The sequence below is a fragment of the Loxodonta africana genome, chromosome 12 (assembly GCF_030014295.1).
Source record: "Loxodonta africana isolate mLoxAfr1 chromosome 12, mLoxAfr1.hap2, whole genome shotgun sequence".
NCBI classification, from domain to species: domain Eukaryota; kingdom Metazoa; phylum Chordata; class Mammalia; order Proboscidea; family Elephantidae; genus Loxodonta; species Loxodonta africana.
The window spans coordinates 58,875,019-58,898,005 of record NC_087353.1 but is presented as its reverse complement, the minus strand read 5'-3'; the positions used below and the strand labels follow the sequence as shown (position 1 = coordinate 58,898,005).

General features: G+C 50.0%; 1 protein-coding gene across 8 annotated transcripts in view; it reads right to left on the bottom strand.

Moving 5' to 3' along the window:
* MGRN1 (mahogunin ring finger 1) overlaps positions 1-22,987 on the bottom strand; it is a 77,650-nt gene that overhangs the window by 22,812 nt on the left and 31,851 nt on the right. For all 8 annotated transcript variants that reach the window (XM_064295527.1, XM_064295522.1, XM_064295524.1 and 5 more), the window contains exons 2-7: positions 16,026-16,144; positions 13,752-13,840; positions 12,307-12,453; positions 10,722-10,839; positions 3,441-3,507; positions 2,652-2,701 (exon numbers count right to left, since the gene is read on the bottom strand). In XM_064295527.1, coding sequence (XP_064151597.1) covers positions 2,652-2,701; positions 3,441-3,507; positions 10,722-10,839; positions 12,307-12,453; positions 13,752-13,840; positions 16,026-16,144 — 590 coding nt within the window. The remainder of the gene's footprint in view (positions 1-2,651; positions 2,702-3,440; positions 3,508-10,721; positions 10,840-12,306; positions 12,454-13,751; positions 13,841-16,025; positions 16,145-22,987) is intronic.

Here is a 22,987-nt window from a genome sequence, read left to right as displayed (position 1 = left end):
AGGAGGGGATGTGTGAAGATCAAAGGGTCAGGCCGAGGTTTCTCAGAGCACGGTCCCACACCTGGGTCACAGCTACCTGAGTGCATTCTGAAGACACAGACTCCTGGGCCTGACCCATGAAACCGAGCTTGGGGTGACTTGCAGAGACACTGCAGTTTAAAGAACACTCAGCCAATGTCCGAGTGACCACAAGACCCTCCCCCACATCAGGAAAGAGCCCCTGAGGGAGGGTGGAAGAGGGTTATTTACTGATTAGATAGTAAATAAGAACTACTTTAGGTGAACGGAAGGACAACATTCAATACAGGGGAGGTCAGCACAGCTGGACTGGACCAAAAGCAAAGAAGTTTCCCGAATAAACTGAATACTTCAAAGGTCAGCGTACCAGGGGCAAGGGTCTGAGGACTACGGCTTCAGGGGACATCTAAGTCAACTGGCAAAATAAATTCTAATAAGATTCTGCATCCCACTTTGAAGTGTGGCGTCTGAGGTCTTAAACGCTAACAAGTGGCTACCTAAGATGCATCGGTTGGTCTCGACCCACCTGGATCAAAGGAGAATGGAGAACAGCAAGGTCACACGACAACTAAGAGCCCAAGAGACAGAAAGGGCCACATGAACTACAGACTACATCATCCTGAGACCAGAAGAACTAGATGGTGCCCAGCCACAACCAATGACTGCCCTGACAGGGAACACATCAGAGAACCCCTGAGGGAGCAGGAGAACAGTGGGATGCAGACCCCAAATTCTCATAAAAAGACCAGACTTAATGGTCTGACTAAGACTAGAAGAATCCCGGTGGTCATGGTCCCCAAACCTTCTGTTGGCCCAGGACAGGAACCATTTCCGAAGCCAACTCTTGAGACATGGATTGGACTGGACAATGGGTTGGAGAGAGATGCTCATGAGGAGTGAGCTACTTGCATCAGGTAGATACTTGAGACTATATTGGCATCTCCTGTCTGGAGGGGAGATGGGAGGGTAGAGGGGGTTAGAAACTGGCAAAACGGTCACGAAAGGAGAGAATGGAAGGAGGTAGCGGGCTGACTCATTAGGGGGAGAAAAAGTGGGAGTATGTACTAAGGTGTATGTAAGTTTATATGTGAGAGACTGACTTGATTTGTAAACTTTCACTTAAAACACAATAAAAATTATTTAAAAAAAGAAAGAGCCCTGGGTGCAAAGCTCAAGGCAAACCCATTTGGCTTTCCGAGGGTTTGGCTTAATTAGGAAGAAAGCATACACACAGAAAAGCTCAAGCTTTAAAAACCAAAAGAGCAAATTAGCGGAAAGCAAGCTGCGCTGGGCAGCACCCAAGGAGACATGCTGCTCAGAGGTGCATAAGGTTAATCAAAGCACGAGATCAGAGATCTGGGATGACACCAGCATCCCTCCTGAGCCAGCCAAGCCAGGAGGTTCTAGACAGGCTGGTAGGATCGGAAGGAAATTTCCAACATGTTAGACTCCACCAGTCAAGTGGATTCTCTTCGGGCTCTAAACCGGGAGCACAGGACAGAATGTCAGCCAGAGGATCCTAGAGGCCAACAGTGACCATCTCCCTGGACAAGGCTGGCTCGGTGGGTATGGCAGTGAGCCAGCTCTGAAGCAGGAGAGCAAGTCCATACCAGGCACCCAGCCTCACCCAGAGAACACACAGGCCAGGGGGGCTGTGGACCAGCTGTGCCAACTTCCCTAGGGTGCTTTGGAAAGGCCTGGTCATAGGAAGGAGCCTCACATCTGGGGCTGGGGAGCCAAGAGTCAGCGGGTCACTCAGTGTACCGGGAAAAATCCAGAACATTCTGAGCCCCAGGCTCCATCCACTAGCCAGTATGGGACCTTGCTGCCAGTCTGGAAAACAGAGGGACCGCAGGCTGGCACTGAAAATTCACAGCTGCCAAGTGCTCGTGGAGGTCAGAGCATGGGACAGAGTGTGGGGCAGGGGTGTCAGCCATGGCATTAGGGAATACACCCCACTGGCCTCTGGTGAGGTTCTTAGTGAGCAGGACCCTGTCCCTACACAGCTTGGCACTCACTGGCTCTAGGGACAGACACCCACAGAGTGGTCTGCATGGCCCCCCCAGGAACTAGCAGTCACCAACGGGTCTGACCATTCCTAGAATACGTGACTCTCTCATGATTCCCTGGGGAGCTGAGGGGCCTTGTTACCAAAGCCACCACACACAGACATACATGCTTACACACACTCAAACACACACACATATACACACGACACACACACTCAGAAATATACATACCACACACACATATACTTAGTAATATACACAGACATATACATACCACACAAACACATATATACTATACACATATACACACCAGATACACACACATATATGCCACTCAGACATACACACATATACATTCAGACACACATACACACATCAACACAAATACATACTACATACACAGACACAGACACACAGAGTTCTGAAGGGCTGGCCTCAGTCTAGAACATTCTCTCAGCCTCCTGGGAAGCATCATCCTCCCCTAGGCCCTGAACACGGGAGAATCGTCCACTTGCCTTGGCCTCCGGCACTGGGCCCACTTCTCCAAGCCTGAACCCCAGGTTCACGCTCCTTGTCTCAAAAGGCTGCCCCCTACAAAGGGCAGGTGGGCAAGATGGCACTTACCTTTTCAAAGGCAGCCAAGAGCACGTGGGCGTGGCCAGTCACCTCTACAACTGCAGGGAGAGAGGGAAAGGAGGATTATCAGAGCTGGCTGCCCTCAGGCGTGGGGATGCCAGTGCCTTTCTCCCTTACCTGCCCTGGCTTCTCCCTCATGGGGTCTTACCCCCTCAACTGAGTGGGCTGGGGTTTTACATGCTCATGGGTCTACCAAGAGAGTCATGAGTCTGTTTCTGGGCTTGCCTTCATGGCCCATGGGCTCCCCACTGACAGCCATCTGCTGTCTCACTCACACATGGAGGGACACCTCAGCAGGAAGCACATGGGAAAGGAGACGCGGACATCAGCTCTGGCCCTTTCCGCGACCTATCCTCATCATGTGACTAGGGGTGATTCCTCAGGCATGTGTGAGCCCAGGAAACACAGGCTGCTCTTCGAGGCTGTGACTGCAATGACCAAGCCGGCTGGCCCAGACAGATGTGCACGGGGAAGCAGGCGACGGAGAAGCCAGCCTGTCCATCAGCTGTAGTCCCACGATGAAAAGGAGCAGTCAGGGGCTTTGGTCAGGGAGGGGAGGAAGGCCCTGAGCACCTGGGCAGCAGCCACAGCAGAGAAGAGCTGAAGCGTCCAGTGCCTGCAGCTCCTGGGCCCAAACCTGCCGCATGGGCCAAGTTCATAGCTCCCACCCACTCTGGCCAGGTGCAGGGCCTGTGGAGGGTCTTCCCACAGGCCCAGGGCTTAGAAAGAAGCATTCCCAGGGAGACGAGAGAGGCAGGAAAAGCCGACACTGCTCACCATCCCCTTCATCCACGACAGCCTGGACAACCACCGGAAACATGCCCCGGTCCAGGTCAAAGTTCAGCTGAGGGAGGAAGGAAGCAATGATGGTCAGGACCACAGTAGCCAGACCACGGACTCAGCGTTAGAGGGGGGACACAAGGACGAGCCGGTGAGAGAGAGAGGCACCCAGCTTGAACCCCTCCAGAATGGAGGGAAGTGAAGGGGACCTCGGGAGAAACTCCTTCCTTCCATTACCCACCGGGGCTTAAATCTCTTCCGGCTCCCAGACGCTCTAAAGGCCGCTTCCTCCCCATGGACCGCAAGGCCCACAAGGCCTCGCACAGCCCGTCCAGCCCACGCCACACGCTACAACTTCATCCCAACCTGTTCATCCCCCCGCCAGACCAGGCCACATTCATTCCTCAAATGTGCCCACTCCCACCTTCCTAAAGGAGCCCTGGTGGTACAGTGGTTAAGAGCTTGGCCGCTAATCCAAAGGTCAATGGCTTGAACCCCCGAGCCACTCCGTAGGATAAAGATGTGGCAGTCTGCTCCCATAAAGATTACGGCCTTGGAAGCCTATGGGGCAGCTCTACTCTGTCCTATAAGGCACTATGAGTTGGAATCGACTCCACCTCACCTAACAACAACCTCCTTCCTGCCAGGACCTCTCACTCCCCAGTGCCCCCTGCTGACCACTCCCTCTGGGTCTCAGGATCACCTTCCATGGACCCCCAGTGTGGCAGCCCCAGTACACACTCTCTTGGCTCCCAGGGTCACCTCTGTATGACCACTGGAAAAAGGAAAGGCACCACATAAATAATCTCCCCAACTCCCCATGAGAAGACAGCCCGCGTGGGGTGGAGACCTTGCCCGTCTATTCACACCCTCATCACCCGCCCACAAACATCGTTTTTTTTAATTTCTGGAGGAAAAAAACATTGATTTCTCAATAGAAGTTTACTAAAAGAATGGATAATCGCTGCACAACTGCACAAATACACTAAAAAACACTGAATCAGGCACTTTAAATGGGTGAATTGTACTTTTTAGAATACTTCAGTAAAGCTTTGTAAAAACAAATACTAGGAGCCCTGGTGGAGCAACAGTCAAGCACTTGCTGCTAACCAAAAAGTCAGTGGTCTGAATGAACTCACCCAGCAGCTCTGCAGTAGAATGGCCTGGCTATCTGCTTCCATAAAAGATTTACAGCCTAGAAAACCCTATGGGGCAGTTGTACTTTGTCCTACATTGTCACTATGAGTTGGAATTGACTCAATGGCACCCAACAACAAAACAAAGGATGGCTAAAACACCAAAGAGAAAGGACGTGGGGACCCCAGTGACCCCAGCAGGCCAGGCGCAGAGAGCACTGCTTCCGCCTCAGAGTCTGCAACAGCAGCCGAGTGATGGGAGAGGCCGCTGGGTCTGTCTGCAGTACCCGCCCTTCAGAAATGTCACAATAGTGCCATTCCTGGGCTGACATACCAGAATCCTGAGCCCGCAGCCAAGCAATCCCCTACAGATACATTTAGAATCAGCAAGACCCACAGATCTAAAAAGGCGCTTTCAGCAAGACCAGGTTTTGGTTTTTCCCAAGCGTCAGCTGGATGAGCTTGAAGCAGGGGAAGCACAGGGCCCCCACCCCCATAGGTCCCTCTAGGAAGCAGACTCTGGACACAGAGACCTCCTGCATGTCCCCACCCAGGAGCCCAGGTGACTTCCATTTCAAGCCACTCCGCCTCTCTAAGCCTATTTCCTGCTCTGTAAAATGGGGTGATTATCGCATGGACTTCGTGGGTTCCTGTGACATGATGCCATCAAGTCCTTCCACCTGACCTAGCACAGAGGTGCCACTTGGGTTGGTTACTGCCACCATTGTTATTACCATTATTCAGGGGACAGAAGCAATGATTCTATGATTTGTAAATACCGAGAATCCCTACCAAAAATACAAATGAAGAGAGGAGCCAAAACAGACAACAAAGGACAAGCAGAGAGAAGCAGGCCAGGAGACACACACATGCAAACATGTGCCCAACTGGGGCCCAGAGGCACACATGGAGACACAACCCCAGACACACACACACATTCACATGCATACTCACACAATCCCAGATACACACATACATGTTCACACACATACATACGCGCTCACACAATTCCAGACACATGCACACATACGCTCACACACATTCACATGCACACTCACATAATCACGCACACATATACAGACACTCGCACCACACAAATACGCATGCTCTCACACAGACATATTCCTTATACAGACACACAGACATACACACAGAAACATGCTCACATACACATTCACATGCATACCCACACAATCACAGACATACACATATACATACACGTACACATTCATATACTATGACACACTCAGACACATTCACACACTCACAATATACACATATACATACTCACAGACACACACACAGGAAAGACCACAGCCCAGATCCCCACCCCCACCCACCTGTCAGACACCTGTGCTGCCCTTGTTTTAGTGGAAGACACCAGTAGCTCTGCCGATGGCCAGCCCATGGTACTGGTTCCCCAGGCGCACCAGGAGCTTCATTTGCTTTGTCTGGAAGCCAAGAGCTCCACTCTTAAATGTCCCTCCACACCAAAGGCTCTACGGAAGCACCATCAGCTGAACCAACCACAGACCTCCAATCCACATCTGCTCAGAGTAGATTGGGGGCCACAGAGCCCCCAGGCCAGGGGCTGACACACTGGAGGAGAGAGGCAGCTGGCAGGCAGCAGGCACCACACCCAGGGGCCACAAAAGGCAGGGGCAGGGAGCTGTACTGTCACATGTCAGCAGGCATGGCAGTATGATTGGTTGGGAGAACAGCCGGAAAGTGGCAGGCACTGGGCAGAGGTGCTGACAGCAGGCCAGGACTCAGGGCTGTGAGTTCGAGCCTGGGTCCCATCCTTTCACTGTGAACAAGCTCAGACCTGAGCTTCAGTGTCCTCTTCCAAAAGCAAAGCTCTATGTGCAGTGCCCAGGAGAGCACTGCATAACACCAGCAACAAGAAAGCCCCAAGTGTGTGGGCAGTGGGAGCTGAGCAACACTTCTGCGTGGGGGCTATCAGGTACTTGCCTTCTCTGGGCATGGGACCACAGGGGTGGCTGACAGCTGAGGAGAGCAGTCAAGGACTGCACTGGGCCATAGAGGCCCTCCATGGAGCGGTCCACACACGCCAGGAAACTACACACCCTGGAAAGGGGCCGACACATCCACATGCCCACAAGCAGGGCCTGGTCAGACCTCCAGCTTGTGCAGTCCCAGGGGAAGGGCTATACCTCAGACGCCTGGATCTGTGACAGGGCAGGCCACCCAATTGCCCTCACTCCTGTACCAGCAGGCGGGTGCCCTGAGTACCCTGCCCCACCACCTTCTCCTCCTAGATTTCACCTACACCCACTGGGACAAGGGCCCCTTTGTACACCTGGTCCTTCCCTCTATATCCGAGTCATGTGCATGGGCGTGATCCAGCCACTGACCTTCCCAGTCACTGGTGGTTATGACAAGAGCACTGGGTGTGGGCTAAGAGACTGCACCTCACAAGCCCCATAACTGAACTCAGGAGTGGAGCCACTGGGGCCTCACTCCCACGAAAGCAGAGGTGTAGGGTGAGGGCCTCGTACCCCCTCCCCCGTGCCAGCTCAGCTGCTGGAGTGTGGGCCTGGTGCTGACGCCTCTGAGCTGATAACTTTTTTTCGTGATTTTTTTCCTTGTTTGCACTCTAACCTGAATGCTGTTTCAGCACCAGTTTGCAGTTCAGTTTTGGTGCTGGAATTTTTAAAATTAACAGTCTGGGAGGTGTGTGCATAATCCCACCAGCAGGGGGTGGCTGCTCTCCCTTCTCACCTCCTCTCTGGGGCTGGCACTTTACACCCTCAGAGGGAGGGACTGCGTCTACCTCCACTTTTCGGGTGGGGAACCAAGTCTCAGGGACGCAGCAGAAGTGGCAGAATTGGCCTCCAGGCCCTGCAGGCGGGTGGGGTGACCCTAACCCGGCCAGAGCAGGCGGCCAGGCCTCAGCGGGCGGCCCAGCCTCAGCTGGACTGGCCAGCACCATCCTTCACTGGTCTGCAGGGAGAGCACACCAAGCCGCAGGGACACTTGCCCTGATGCCATTGCTTGGGCCCCAGAGGCAGAAACCCCGAGCTGTCCAACTCTTTCAGAATCTAGGCCAACAAATGCCTTTTTTCCTCTCCTTAAGCCAGATTGAGTTGTGTTTCTGTCACTTACAATGGAGGAAGTCCTGAAGAACACACCCACCTCGAGGCTCTCCACTGAGCTGCCTCCCCTGACACCTCCCACTAACATTTACCTCAGTGGTCACTGTGGGATGGACCAGTGACCACTCCATGGTAACTCCTTCACGGTCTTCAGTTAACCCTTCTTGGGGACCCCCCTCTGGAGCCCTGGTGGCACAGGGGTTAAGAGCTATGGCTGCTAACCAAAAGGCTGGCAGTTCGAATTCACCAGGTGCTCCTTGGGAACCCTATGGGGCAGTTCTATTCCGTCCTATAGGTTGCTATAAGCTGGAATCAACTCGAGAACAATGAGTTTGGTTTTGGTTTTTGGGGATTCCCTCTGTGCTGGACCAATGCAGAGCTCAGGGGGCAAAGAGACCCCACTGTGACCCTACCTCCCCCATGGAACCAAGGCCCAGGAGGATGTGCCACTGGGGGTCACAACACCCCACCCCAGGCACATCACATGGATGGTGAGGCCCATGCCCAGGGAAGGCGGGGCAACCAGTGAGCTGCTTCGTTTCCCAGGGGCTCCTGGTGCCAGATCCAGGCATACAGCGCCACCACAAGCCACCCACAGAGCTGGGCACACAGTGCCACCTATGAGCCATGCAGAGGTGGGCACGCAGCACCACCACAAGCCACACACACAGCTGGGCGTGGGCACCGCTAAGGTATGGCAGGAGAGGGCAGAGCCTCCTCCCCCTGGCGAGCTGGAGAGACATTTGTTTTATTCTTAGAGCAAAGACTAGGAGGCTTTCTTAGGACGGGTGGCCGTGCAACCCAGGGAGGGGGCTGACGGGTACACATCACACCCAAGACCCTCAGGCTCAGCTTCCCCTCCCCCAGTGCAGCCCTGGAGGGAGCCAGCCATGTAACTTCTCTCTGCCTTGGGCCCTGGGTGCCTCAGGCTCTCCCCACCACACATGAGCCACCAGACAGGTCACGAGCACTCTGGCAAGTAGAACAAGGTGAGGGGTGAAGGAGGAGGAGGGCATGTAACTGAGATGAATGTAAATACACGAAGAAAGTTAGTGAAGACATCACCCCAGCCACAACCAACCAAGACCTCGGAGGAGAATGGTGAAGTCCTGACACCAAAAGACATCCCCAGTATAATCCAGTAACAAAATGCAAATAAAAAGCATGCTACACCTAAGAGAAGTGAAAACATTTGTCCACACAAACCTGGAACAGGAAGTTTGTTCACAGCAGCTTGAGTCATAATAGCCAAAAAGTAGATACAACCCAAACACAAATAAAATGTGGTCTATCCGTACAATGAAGGAGCCCTTGTAGCCCAAAAGTTACATGCTTGGCTGCTAATCAAAATGTTGGTGGGTTCAAGCCTACCCAGTGGCTCTGTGGGAGAAAGACCTGGTGATCTGCTTCCGTAAAGATTACGGCCTTGGAAACCCTATGCAGCAGTTCTACTCTGTCATGTGGGGTAGGTATGAGTCAGAATCAACTCGATGGCCTAACAACAACATACAATGGAATCTTACTCAGCCATAGAAAGGAATGAAGCACTGTTATCATGAAGTGCTACACCATGGATGAATCTTGAAAACATTATTCTGAGTGAAAGAAGTCAGTCACAATACATCCAGAAGGCCAAACCCAGAGACAAGAAGTAGACGAGTGGTTGCTGGCGGGTAGAACAAGGATTCACTGTAAATGGGCAAGAGGGATCCCACAGAGAAGATGGAAATGTTCTACAACTGGATGTGGATTGTAATGATGAGTGTACAACCCATAAATTTACTAAAAATCCTTGAATTGTACACCTAAAATGGGTGAGTCTTATGGTACATAAATTATACCTCAAGAAATGGAATGTGTGGCTAATTGCCTCCATGAACAACTGCCTCCTCTACCATGAGACCAGAAGAACTGGATGGTGCCCAGCTACCATTACTGACCATCTTAATCAAACATTCTATTCCAATCAAAATCAAAAGGGGGAAAATGCAGTATAGAACTTCAAATTTTCACAGACTCCAGGGTTTCTGGAGCCATGGAGGATGGATGAATCCCTGAAACTATTACCGTGAGATAATCTTTAAACCTTAAACCAAAAATATCCCCTGAAGTCTTCTTAAGACCAAACAATAAAAAAAAAAACAATAGTTTAGCTTAATTAATAAAGTATGTCTGCCTTGAGCATTGTGCTCTTTTAAGATCTATCCATATGGGATCAAAGATTATACTTGCTCTTCTCTGTGCCCAGGAGGGCTCTCTGTATTACACTGGTATATACAAATCTCTTTCATTTGCTTTAAGGCTGCATGGCACCTCATAATGTAAAATGAACTATGGATTCCATAATATATACAATAAAAAAAAAGTTGCTGTCAAATTGATTCCAACTCATGGCGACCACATGTGTGTTAGAGCAGAACCTAGGGTTTTCAATATTTAATTTTTTAGAAGTATATCACCAAGCCTTTCCTCCAAGGTACCTCTGGATAAGCTCAAACCTCCAACCTTTCGGTTAGCAGTCGAGTGTGTTACCTGTTTGCACCACCCAGGGGCTCCTACATACACATGTATGGTGCCCACAATATAAATAAAGTGAGCAATCCCCTTGGGATGGGCATTTAGGTTGTTTCCAATTTCTTACGATTATAAACAAAGCTGCAATAAACACCCTTCTATTTTGTGTAAAATGAGTCCCTGGGTGTGAAACCGACACACCACGTTCACGGGTCCTGCCAAGCATAGCCCTGTGGCCCCAAAGGGAGCCCCTTCCTCACACAGCACCAAGCCTGGTGCTCTTACTACATGGTCTGGCCTCTGCTTACTCCTTCGGCCAATGCTCAGACCTGATGCACCCTGCCTATCAGCACATGCAGGTTAGGACCTCAGTCCTGGTGGGAAGCTGCTCCTGGTGTAGAGCCACCACTCAAGGAACTGACCACAGCAGCCCCCCTGTGCCCACCTACCCTGAGGGGAGGGAATTCAGAAAAGGGCCCGGGGACCAGCAGGGGCTCCTCCAGGAGCGTTACCTCATCATCCTTCCACTCCGAGAAATCGATCTTGAAGGAGGGCAGGGAGAATTGCTGGCCCACCCCTCTCTTGTAGTGGATGGTCTCAGACTGCAGGGCGGTGCTCTTTGGGCTATATCTGAGGGGCACCAAAAGAGAAGGGAGGCGGTGAGGCTCTGCTGACACACACACCCCTCTGGGCCCCACCTCAGTGAGTCTTTCCTGCTGTCGGCCACCCAGGATCCCTGTCAGCACAGACCTTCCATGCAGAGGCCAGCACCCATGTTCCTTTCAGGGACAAAGCAGGAATCTCCCACAGCTGCAAGTCCATGGCCCTCTCTGGGGTAAGCAGGAAGGTGGCCCCCGTGGCCATACAGCACTTGTCCCTGAGCGCCCCTCCATGTAGCTGTCACTGACTCATCCTGCCAGTCACACAGCTGGGTCATGCGGTTCAAACCCTTCCAGAGCCCACAACCGCCGCCAGCTCCAAGACCTTTCTATATGTGGCCCACATCCCTTTACCTGGTTTGTACAGCTCTTAACGAGCAAGGTACTACATTCAAAAGCACCAGGGTGCACAGTATGGAGTGCGTCCCACACCTCAAACGCATGAGGGCACATGGTGCAGAGCGCTCCCCACACCTCAAAGGCACCAGGGCGTGCGGTGTGGAGGGCTCCCCACACTGCTTCCGGCCCCTCTCCTCTGCTCTCGAAGCAGCCAGGTGTGGCTCCAGGAGAGGCTGAGGGCATTCACACATGCACTGGCAGCTCTCTCTGTAAGGCTCAATAGCAGCTCTCACGCACTCACACATGCTCCCCACCCCCACCCCGCATGCCCCTGCCCACACTCTCCCCAGCCCCCCCGCCGCCGCTTCTTCACTGACAGCCTGGCGCTGCGCTCCCCAGTCACTGCGCACAGAGGTGTCCTGTTCTCCAAACACCACAGGAGAGAGGCTCCAGCCACCCTAGCTGAGGAAACAAGGCGTGAGGAATCGGGTGCCCTGGGCCACTCAGTAGGGACAGGTCTGGGCCAGATTCAAAGCCCAAGCTCTCCACCATGGTGCCATTCCCAGATCCCAATCTGGCCTAGGAGTGGTTTTCCCAGCAAGGGAAGGAGGCAAGAACATTCCTGCTCCCCTTTAGGCCCCGCCAGGTGGAGCCCGGCCTGGGAGACTGGAGGTGGGGCACTGAGGTGCGGATCTCAAACTCTCTTGGCCAGCAGGACCCGTACCTCAAAATCTTATCCAAAAGCTCAACACACAAAACAGCTGGCAGCAGAGCTGGAGGCCCTGGGTGGTACACACAGTTAATGCACTCAGCTACTAACTGAAAGGCTGAAGGTCTGAGTCCACCCAGAAGCGCCTCTGAAGAAAGGCCTGGTGATCCACTTCCGAAAGACCAGCCATTGAAAACCCTACGCAGCACAGTTCTATTCAATGCAGAATCATCTCCGCAGCAACTGGCTTGGTAAGAGAGCTGCTGGGTCCTTGGCTGCTTATGTTTGCCTGCAAGTGCACACACGCGCACGCACACGCACACGCACACCCACACGAGCCCCAGCCCGGACCAGCTGCCTGCCAGTGTGCATGGACTCCCAAGGACTCACACGGCCATGCCATTCAGGAACTCCTCGGTCGCCTGGCAGTAGATGGTGATGGCCACACGGGTGTCTGCGTCGAAGGTGAACTCCAGGCTGTAGAGGACCCGGGGCTTCTCGTTCTCCTCGGTGGGGCTGTCGGCGTCATCTTTGTACCTGAGGGGCGGGGGGGCGGGGGGCGCACAGGTCAGCAGGGCCCAGGCCTGACCGGGTGACCTGTTGCAGGGGCACTGTGGCCAAGAGACCTATGGAGCCACTGCTTCTATGCACCCATTGTGGCAAATGTGGAAGCTGCTTCCGTCTGGACAACAAGGCCCAACAATCCAGGTTTCCTTCACCTTCTCCTGACCCATGGCAAAGGGAAGCAAGCCTCTTGGTTTAGAGACAGCCCCAGATGCTGCAAGCAGGGTGTCCCATCCTCAGCACTGCTGACATGTGAAGCCAGCTTCCTCCTCATCATGGGGTGGGGGGCGACCCTATGCACTGTGCCTGTGGAACACCCAAGACGGCACCTGTCTGGAACCCGCAGTTCTGGTGGGGACGGTGGGCTCTGAGGCCCCACCCAGGCCAGCCCGGGGACCAGCAGGAAGCACACCCTTGCCACTCAGTGTGGCATTCCCAAGGCCTACTGCAAGTGTAGGATCTCATGCCCAGCCTGGAGATACTGGGTCAGAATCTGCCCTGTACCACAACCCCCAGGGGGTGCAGGTGGACATAAAGTTTGAGAAACATCCCACACACATCTCAACTGAGTGCTGGCCTGCTAGGGGTCTGTCCCACCATGCCCCGTTCTGATTCTGGGGCCACTGGGGCTGGGAGGTCTCAGGTGGTCACATGAAAGCTAGAGGGACTTTAGGTCCCTAGACCTGAGCTCTGGTGGCACGGCGGATAAGAGCTCGTCTGCTAACTAAAAGGTTGGCAGTTTGAGTCTACCAGCTGCTCCTTGGAAACCCTACGGGACAGTTCTGCTCTGTCCTATAGGGTTGCTATGAGTAGCAATCAACTCAATGGCAATAGGTTTGGTTTTGGTTTTGGTTTAGACTTGGGCTTCCCAGCCTTGACACTATTGACACTTTGTTCTGGATCATTCCTTGTGGTAGGGCTGCATTCCTGACCTCCACCCACCAGACAGCAGGAACACGCCCACCCCAGTTGTGACAACTAGGCACATTCCTAGACCTTCCCCAGTGTCTCCCGGGAAAACAATTGCCCCTATGGAGAACCCTGGGTTAAAGGATTGAGTTCTACAGCAGGCCCCTGCTCGACCTCCCCCCACACCCCCACCATCCCATCCTGCTAGCAGCCTCCTAAGGTTACAGAAAGGAGGGCAGAGACTGGATAGGCCTTCTCAATGCCCCCTCTCTTCCCAAGCACTGAAGCAGGGCCCCTGCATCACATGACATCCCACAGAGCTGGCCTGGCCTCCCGGGCTGAGCCGGCAGTGCCCAGGTTACCTCACGAGTCTCAGGGAATCCTTGCGGATGTTCACCAGGCTCCTCAGTGTCTTCACTGGCTCGTGAGGGGCGGGAGTGACATAAGGAAACTAGGAGGGAAAAACCAAATAACCCTACATGACTCCCCAGGGAGTGGTAGGGGACAGAGGAGCAGGACTGACCGCAGCAAGGCTCATGGCCACACTGGACTCCTGGGTGCCAGGTGCTATGCAAAGGCTGTGCTGACTGTCCTCCTTTTACGTGTGAGGAAAGCAAGGCAACATGGCTACATGGGGCAAAGCCAGGACCAGAACCATCAGAATGATTCCGGAGCCTTCCCTCGGGCCACTCAGTCAGGACTCCCCAGTTCCAGAAAAGACTCAGCCTGGCCAGAGGGAGGAAGGGGCATAAGACTGGGAATCTGAAAGCGCGTTCTTGTTTGGTGGGACACAGGCATCCACTCAGACTGTGAACAAGGCAGTCTTTCCACATAACAAAAATGGTCAGTAAATGGACCAGACTGTGTTCCCCAAAGAGGTATGTTGAGGTCCCAGCCCCTGAACCTGTGAATGCCGCCTTGTTTGGAGAAACAGGGCTTTGCTTTGTGGAATCGACTTGATGGTAGTAGGTTTTGGGTTTACAGATGTTATCAGTTAACAAGATCATACTGGAGTAGGGTGGACCCTAATCCTGTCTGAGTGGCATCTTATAAAAGCAACACAGAAAGGCAGAGCGATGCACAGTGGAAGGGAGCATGTGAGGGTCCCTCTACAAGCCAAAGAACGCCAAGGGACGCCTGGGGCTACGAGAAGCTGAATGATGTAAAAAGGGACCTTTCCCTAGAGCTAAGAGAGAGAGAGTGTGGCCCTGCCAGCCCTGAATTTGGACTTCTAGCTTCCAGAGCTGTGCAGTAATCAATCCACTAACAACAACAAAGCCCCCTGTTTGTGGTACTTTGCAATGGCAGCCCTGGGAAACTAAGACGATAAAGATTTATAGACAGTGCACACAGACACTGACACAGAGACACACACACACCAGTGAAATCTGGAAAAGGTGTGTAGATTGTATCAATGTCAACTTCCCACCTGTGACACTATCCTAGGGTTTTCTGAGATATCACCATTGTGGGAAACTGGATGAAGAGTACGTGGGGTTTCTCTGTATTATTGCTTACAACTTCAGGTGAATGTACAATTACTTCACAATAAAAAAGTTAAACAAAAAAGAAAAGATTTACAGAGGCCTGTGTGAGCCAGGCCCCGCCCTGAGCGGGGCTGAAGGTACAGAGACAGGTAAGCCGAGGTCCGCAGTCCTGCTTTCGCAGACGTGGGAGGGCAGGGCTAGCACCGCACAACGCAAGCTGGGTCACTCTTGCCTGTGCACCCTGCTCTGTGTGGTGGGGGCTCCTTCCCACAAAGTGTGTCCTGGCTCAGCCACAGCTTCTCTGTGGGGCCCCCGGGACCCTCTCTGTCCCCCTCACAGCCCCCGTTGTATCCTTGTTTAGTGCCTGTCATGCAAGTATTTTCCTCTTCACTGTCTGTAGCCCACTGGGGAGCAGGGGCAAGACCCATCCTATGTCTCCAGTCCTTGGAAGAGGCCAAGGCACACAGCAGGTGCCAAATGTACACTGAGCATATGAGCTGCAGGGTGGCATGAACGGTTTGCACTGAACTATTAACCAAAAAGTCAGCAGTTCGAATGTACCCACTGGTGCTGTGGAAGAATGGACTGGCTATCTATGTCCGTAAGATTACAGCCATTGAAAACCTTGTACAGCACAGTTCTACTCTGACACACATGGGGTCACCATGAGTCGGAACTGACTTGATGGCAATGGGTTTGGTATTTTGGTTGAAAGAAGGCAAACTCTGAAAGCATGCTCACTGCCATTGTCATTTCCCTTCTGGTATGTAATGTCCTTTTTTTTTTTTTTTTTTAAAGAAAAGAATCCAAGAGGCTGGAACCCAATCTATAAACTGGGCAAAGTTCCCTACACTGTCCTACATAGCCTGGATGTGATGCCAGGTTCAATAAAGACAGCTTCGTCCCTCAGTAACCTGCCCCACACTCTCCTGCCTCTGGGGGCAGCACCAAGACACTCCCCACTCACACACTCTCAGCTCAACCTCACAACCCCTTCTGGGCAGCTGACAGCTCACCAGTTTTGGGGTGACCCAGGGCCTGCAGTCCTCACAACTGGGACACAGAGGGACTGAGGGCAGGAGCCAGGCTGGGACCTCCATTGACCCCACAGCTCCACGGGCAGCCCACCCTGGCCCTGCCCTGGCTCACCTGGACCGGGCGGTTGCCCAGGAAGTTCAGGTCCATGTTCTCACCAAAGAGGTAGCCTTCAGGGTGGGGGGTGTCAAATTTCTCACCACCCATGAAAAAGTGTGAGGCAAAGTAGTTTCCTGTTAAACGAGAAAACACAGTTGTCAATTATGAGGCCCCATACAGCCCAGTGGGCTCTGGTGGTCGAGGGGCCCAGCCCTAAGCAGCCTATTTTCAGGGGGGCTGGCCTGCATACTGACCTGCACACCATCCCTGCTGCTCTCTACTAGGGCAGGTCTAGTCATCTGAGCCTGTGTGAGACCTCACCTGGCCCCCAGGGGAATTCACGGGCCTCCACGGACCTGCACACTCTTTCTGAGAACATAGCCTCCAGTCACAATGGGCTCAGCTAGGTCTGCAAAGAGCCAGGTGGTGAGGCCAGGCAGCCCCTCCCAGAGCAGGGGGCCTGTCTCAAGGAACAGAGGGCGTACCTAACTGACCCTGTAGACCAGAAACCAGAAAACGCCAACTGCAGCAAGAGAAAAAGAATAAAGCAGCTTTTTTTAGTCCCTAGGTGGTGCAATGGTTCAAGCACTCAGCTGCTAACTGAAAGAAAGGCTGGCAGTAAAAGTTCACCCAGACGCACCTTGGAAAGGCCTGGAGATCTACTTCTGAAAAATCTGCCATTGAAAACCCTATGGAGCAGTTCTACTCTGACAAACACAGGGTTGCCATGAGTTGGAACTGACTTGACAGTGACCGGCAATAGTTCATGGCCCCATCTTAGTTTATGAAACGCCATGGATTGTTAAAGCAAATAACAGCCCTGGACAGGCTGATGGAAAAAGATGGTCACATCTTTGTTAGGAAAAGAACAAGTTGATACCAAGTTCCTATTTCGGATGATGAAAAACTTATGGAAACAGACAGTAGTGATGGTTACACAGCACAGTGAATTTACTGAACATACACTTGAAAATGGTAAAAATGGCAATTTCTTGTTATATACATTTTACCACAATAAAAGTAAAACAAGTCGCATGTATTTTCTAAGCCCCATTTTGCAGGGAAGTGCATGCACGGGGATGCATACAACACGAGCTGTAAGGACACAGAGAGGTCTGGGAGGATGCATGCCAAGTACTGTTGGAGAAGGGAGCTGAGAGAGATGTGGAGGGGACAAAAGACCATATCTTCTGTTCTGTGTCACACCTTTTCAGGGAACACGCACTAATGTGGCACTTTTTTTTTTTTTTATTGTGCTTTAAGTGAAAGTTTACAAATCAAGTCAGTCTCTCACACAAAAACTTACATACACCTTGCTACATACTCCCAGTTGCTCTCCCCCTAATGAGACAGCCCACTCCCTCCTTCCATTCTCTTTTCATGTTCATTTCGTCAGCTTCTAACCCCCTCTACCCTCTCATCTCCCCTCCAAGGAGGAGATGCCAACACAGTCTCAACTGTTGCCACGCCATTTTTACATTTTGTGTGTCCTACTTTTAATGCCCAGTAGGAGCCCTGGTTCAACACTCAGCTGCTAACCAAAAGGTTGGCAGTTTGAACCTGCTCAGTGGCTCTGTGGGAGAAAGGCCTGGTGATCTGCTCCCATAAAGATTACAGCCTAGAAACCCTACAGAACAGTTCTCCTGTGTCACACAGGGTAGCTATGAGTTGAAAATTGACTCAACAGCACCCAGCAACAACAATATTATAGTATGTGGAGTCCCTGGGTGGTGCAAATGGTTAACACACCGGGCTGCTAATCAAAAGGTTGGAGGTTGAAGTCTACCCAGAGGTCCCTCGGAAGGAAGACCTGGTGATCTACTACAAAAAAAACAGCCACTGAGAACCTATGGAGAGCAGTTCTACTCTGACACACATGGGGTCGCCATGAGTCGGGGTCAACTCAATGCCAATTGGTTTTTTTTTAGTATGTCGTTGTTGTTAGGTGTCACGTTGGTTCTGACTCATCGCAACCCCATGTACAACAGAACGAAACACTGCCTGGTCTTAGCACCATCCTCACAATCATTGCTATGTTTGGGCCCACTGTGTCAATCCATCTCGTTGAGGGTCTTCCTCTTTTTTGCTGACCCTCTACTTTACCAAGCATGATGTCCTTCCCCAGGGACTGGTCCCTCCTGATTCCATGTTCATTGGTGGTTACCGGGGAGGGGAAAGTACACTTTAGACTGTAGAGAGTTGTTATTTTTGGTGAAGGGAAAAGTGGTACCAAATGTGAATGTAGTGAGCACAGCACAATCAAAGTAAAAATGAGCGTTTGAGCACATATGGATGGGTACAGGCATATTGGTATAAAATAAGGAACAGGTGTGTATGCAGGTGACAACAGAAGTTATCTATTAAAAAAAACTCCAAAAAAAAAAACAAAAACCCATTGTCATCGAGTAGTTTCTGACTCGATGACAGGGCAGAACTGCCCAATACGGTTTTCAAGAAGCAGCTGATGGATGTGAACTGCTGACCTTTTGCTTACCAGTAGAGCTGTTAACCACTGTGCCACTACGTGTAAATACAAATAAGTGGGTGCAGGCACCTATATCCACTGAAGACACAAATATAGATACTCCTCAGATATAATCAAATGACTTCCCAGACTGGCTTTCTGTGTTTGAAAGTTTAGGACCATAGTCTCATGGAACAACTCAGTCAACTGGCATAACATAATTCACAAAAATCATGATCTGCATCCTAGTAAGGTGAGTAGCATCTGGGGTCTTAAAAACTTGAGAGCAGCTACCTAAAACACAACTATGGGTCTCTACTCGCCAGGAGGAAAACAGTAAGAAGGTAACCAAAAGTGCAGAGAAGAAACAAGTCTACATGGGCCTGAACTTCACCTACCCTCAGACCAGAAGAACTAGATAGTACCTGGCTATCAGCACTGATCGTTCTGACTGGGGTCACAACAGATGGTTTTGGATACAACGGAAGAAAAATGTGGAGCAAAACCCAACTTCTTAAAAAAAAAAAAAGCCAGACAAACTGAAACAGTAGAGAACAAAGGACTCCCTGAGACTATCACCCTGAGACACTCTTTAAATCTAGAACCGAGCCTATCCCCTGAGATCACCTTTTAGCAAAATAGCAAGAGTGGCACATAAAATAAAGGCTATTACCCGTAAGATCAGTGCCCTACTTAAAAACCATCAGTATGAGACCAAAAGGTCAACAATTACTCAAAAGCAAAGATGAGAAGATAAGGGGGCAGGGAAACTAGAGCACCGGAAATGGAACAACCAGAACACAATTAAAGAGAATGTTGGTATTTTGTGATAAATGTAATGTCACTGAACAATTTGTGTGGTAACTGTCAAATGGGAACCTAACTTGATATGTAAACTCTCACAAAAACAGTGTGCAATGACTACGATTTATACTGTCGTCATCGTTAGGTGCCGTCACATGAGCTCATCTCATAGTGACCTTATGTACAAAAGAACAAAAAACTGCCTGGTCCTGGGATATCCTCACAATCGTTGTTATGCTTGAGCCCACTGCTGCAGCCACTGTGTCTTCCTCTTTTTCACTGACGCTCTACTTTACCAAGCACGATGTCCTTCCCCAGGGACTGGTCCCTCTTGATAACATGTCCAAAGTATGTGAGACGAAGTTTTGCCATCCTCACTTCTAAGGAGCATTCTGGCTATACTTCTTCCAAGACATATTTGTTTTTCTGGCAGTCAATGATATATTCAGTATTCTTCACCAACACCATAATTCAAAGGCGTCAATTCTTCTTTGATTTTCCTTATTCGCTGTCCAGGTTTCGCATGCATATGAGGTGACTGAAAATACCATGGCTGGGGTCAGGCATACCTTAGTCCCCAAAGTGACATCTTTACTTTTTAACACTTTAAAGAGGTTTTTTGCAGCAGATTTGCCCAATGCAACACATCATTTGATTTCCTGACCGCTGCTTTGGCTGTGGATCCAAGTAAAATGAATTCCTTGACGACTTCATCATGATGTTGCTTATTGGTCCAGTTGCGATGATTTTTGTTTTCTTTGTTAAGATGAAACCCATACTGAAGTGCTGTAGTCTTTGACCTTCATCAGTAAGTGCTTTGAGTCCTCTTCACTTTCAGCAAGCAAAGTTGTGTCATCTGCGTAACGCAGGTTGTTAATGAGTCTTCCTCCAATCCTGATGCTGCGTTCGTCTTCATACAGTCCAGCTTTTCGGATTATTTGCTCAGCATACAGATTTAGTATGGTGAAAGGATGCAACCCTAACTCACACCTTTCCTGACTTTAAACTACACAGTATCCCCTTGTTCTGTTCGAATGACTGCCTCTGGGTCTATATACAGATTCCTCAGAGCACAAATAAAGGAAAAAAAAACCCATTGCCACCCAGTCAATTCCAACTCATAGCGACCCTATAGGACAGAGTAGAACTGTCCCACAGAATTCCCAAGGAGCACTTGGTGGATTCGTACTGCTGACTTTTTGGTTAGCAGCCATAGCTCTTAGCCACTATGCCACCAGGGTTTCCAAGCACAATTAAGTGTTCTGGAATTCCCATTCTTCACAATGTTATCCATAATTTGTGATGATTCACACAAATGTCTTTGCATAGTCAATAAAACACAGAGAAATATCTTTCTGGTATTCTCTGCTTTCAGCCAGGATCCATCTAACATCAGCTATGATATCCCTCGTTCCATGTCCTCTTCTGAATCCATCTCGACTTTCTGGTAGTTCCCTATCCATATACGCTTCTACCATTTTAGAATTATCTTCAGCAAAATTTTACTTGCACGTGATATTAATGATATTGTTCAATAATTTCTGCATTTTGTTGGATCACCTGTTTTTGGAATGAGCACAAATATGAATCTCTTCCTATCAGCTGGCCAGGTAGCTGTCTTCCAAATTTCTTGGCACAGACTAGTGAACACCTCCAGCACTGCATTCATTTGTTGAAACATCTCAATCCATATCCTTTAAATTCCTGAAGCCTTGTTTTTTGCCATTCCCTTCAGTGCAGCTTGGGTTTCTTCCTTTAGTACCTTCAGTTCTTGATTATATGTTACCTCCTGAAATGGTTGAACACTGACCAATTCTTTCTGGTACAGTGACTCTGTGTATTCCCTCCATCTTCATTTTTTTTTTTTCTTGGTATGTCCAGGACATTCCTGGTTTTTTTTTTTTTAATCGTACTTTAGATGAAGCTTTACAGCAAAAACTAGTTCCTCACTAAACAGTACACATATTGTCTTATGACACTGGTGGATGACCCCACGACATGTTAACACTCTCCCTTCTGGACCCTGGGTTCCCTATTACCAACCTTCCTGTCCCCTCCTGCCTTCTAGTCCCTGCCCCTGGGCTGCTGTGCCCCTTCAGTCTCATTTTGTTTTATGGGCCTGTCTAATCTTTGGCTGAAGGGTAAACCTCGGGAGCGACTTCATTACTGGGCTAAAAGGATGTCAGGGCCTTCTATCTTCTTTTGATGCTTCTGTGTCGTTCAAGACTTTCCCCGAAGAATCCTTCAATACTGTAACTCGAGGCTTGAATTTTTTCTTCAGTTTTTTTCAGCTTGAGAAATGCTGAGCATGTTCTTCCCTTTTGGTTTTCTACCTCCAGGCCTTTGTACATGTCATTATAATACTTACTTTGTCTTCTCAAGCCACCCTTTGAAATCTTCTGTTCAGCTCTTTTACTTCATCATTTCTTCCCTTTGCTTTAGCTACTCTACATTCAAGAGCAAGTTTCAGAGTGTCTTCTGACACCCATTTTGGTTTTTTCTTTCTCTCCTGTCTTTTTAATGACCTTTTGCTTTCTTCATGTATGATGTCATCCCACAACTCATCTGGTCTTCAGTCATTAGTGTTCAATGCATTATATTCTTGAGATGGTCTCTAAATTCAGGTGAGACATACTCAAGGTCTTATTTTGGCTCTTGTGGACTTGCTCTAATGATCTTCAGCTTCAGCTCGAACTTGCATATGAGCAAGTGATGGTCTGTTACGCAGTCGGCCCCTGGCCTTTTCTGACTGATGATACTGAGCTTCTCTACCGTCTCTTTCCACAGAGGTACTCAAATTGATTCCTGTGTGTTCCATCTGACGAGGTCTGTGTGTACAGTCACCACTTATGTTGTTGAAAAAAAGTATTTGAAATGAAGAATTCGCTGGCTTAGAAAATTCTATCATGTGATCTCCAGCATCATTTTTATCATCAAGGTTGTATTTTCCAGCCACAGATCCTCCTTCGTTTCCAACTTTCACATTCTAATCACCAGTAATTATCAATGCATTTTGATTGCACGTTTGATCAATTTCAGACTGCTGAAGTTGATAAAAACAATCTTCAATTTCCTGAACTTTGGCATTAGTGGCTGGTGCATAAATTTGAATAATCGTGATATTAAGTGGTCCTCCTTGTAAATGTATGGATATTATCCTACCACTGACAGCACTGTACTTCAGGATAGATCTTAAAATATTCTTTTTGATGATGAATGTGATGTCATTCCTCTTCAACTTGTCCTTCATGGCATAGGAGATTTTCTGATTCAAAATGGCCAATACCATTCCATTTTTTTAATGCCTAGGATACCGATCTTTATGCATTCCATTTATGACGATTTCCAATTTTCCTATTTTCATACTGGATACATTCCATGTTCCAATTATTAATGGATGTTTGCAGCTGTTTCTTCTCATATTGAGTTGTGCCACCTCAGCAAATGAAGGTCCCAAAAGCTTGACTCCATCCACATCATTAAAGTCTACTCCACTTTGAGGAGGCAGCTCTTCCCAATCACATTTTGAGTGCCTTCCAACCTGAGGGGCTCATCTTCTGGCACTATACCAGACAATGTTACGCTGCTATTCTTAAGGTTTTCACTGGCCAATTTTTTCAGGATTAGACTTCTAGGTCCTTGTTCCTGGTCTGTCTTAGTCTAGAAGCTCCGCGAAACCTGTCCACCATGGGTGACCCTGTTGGTATTT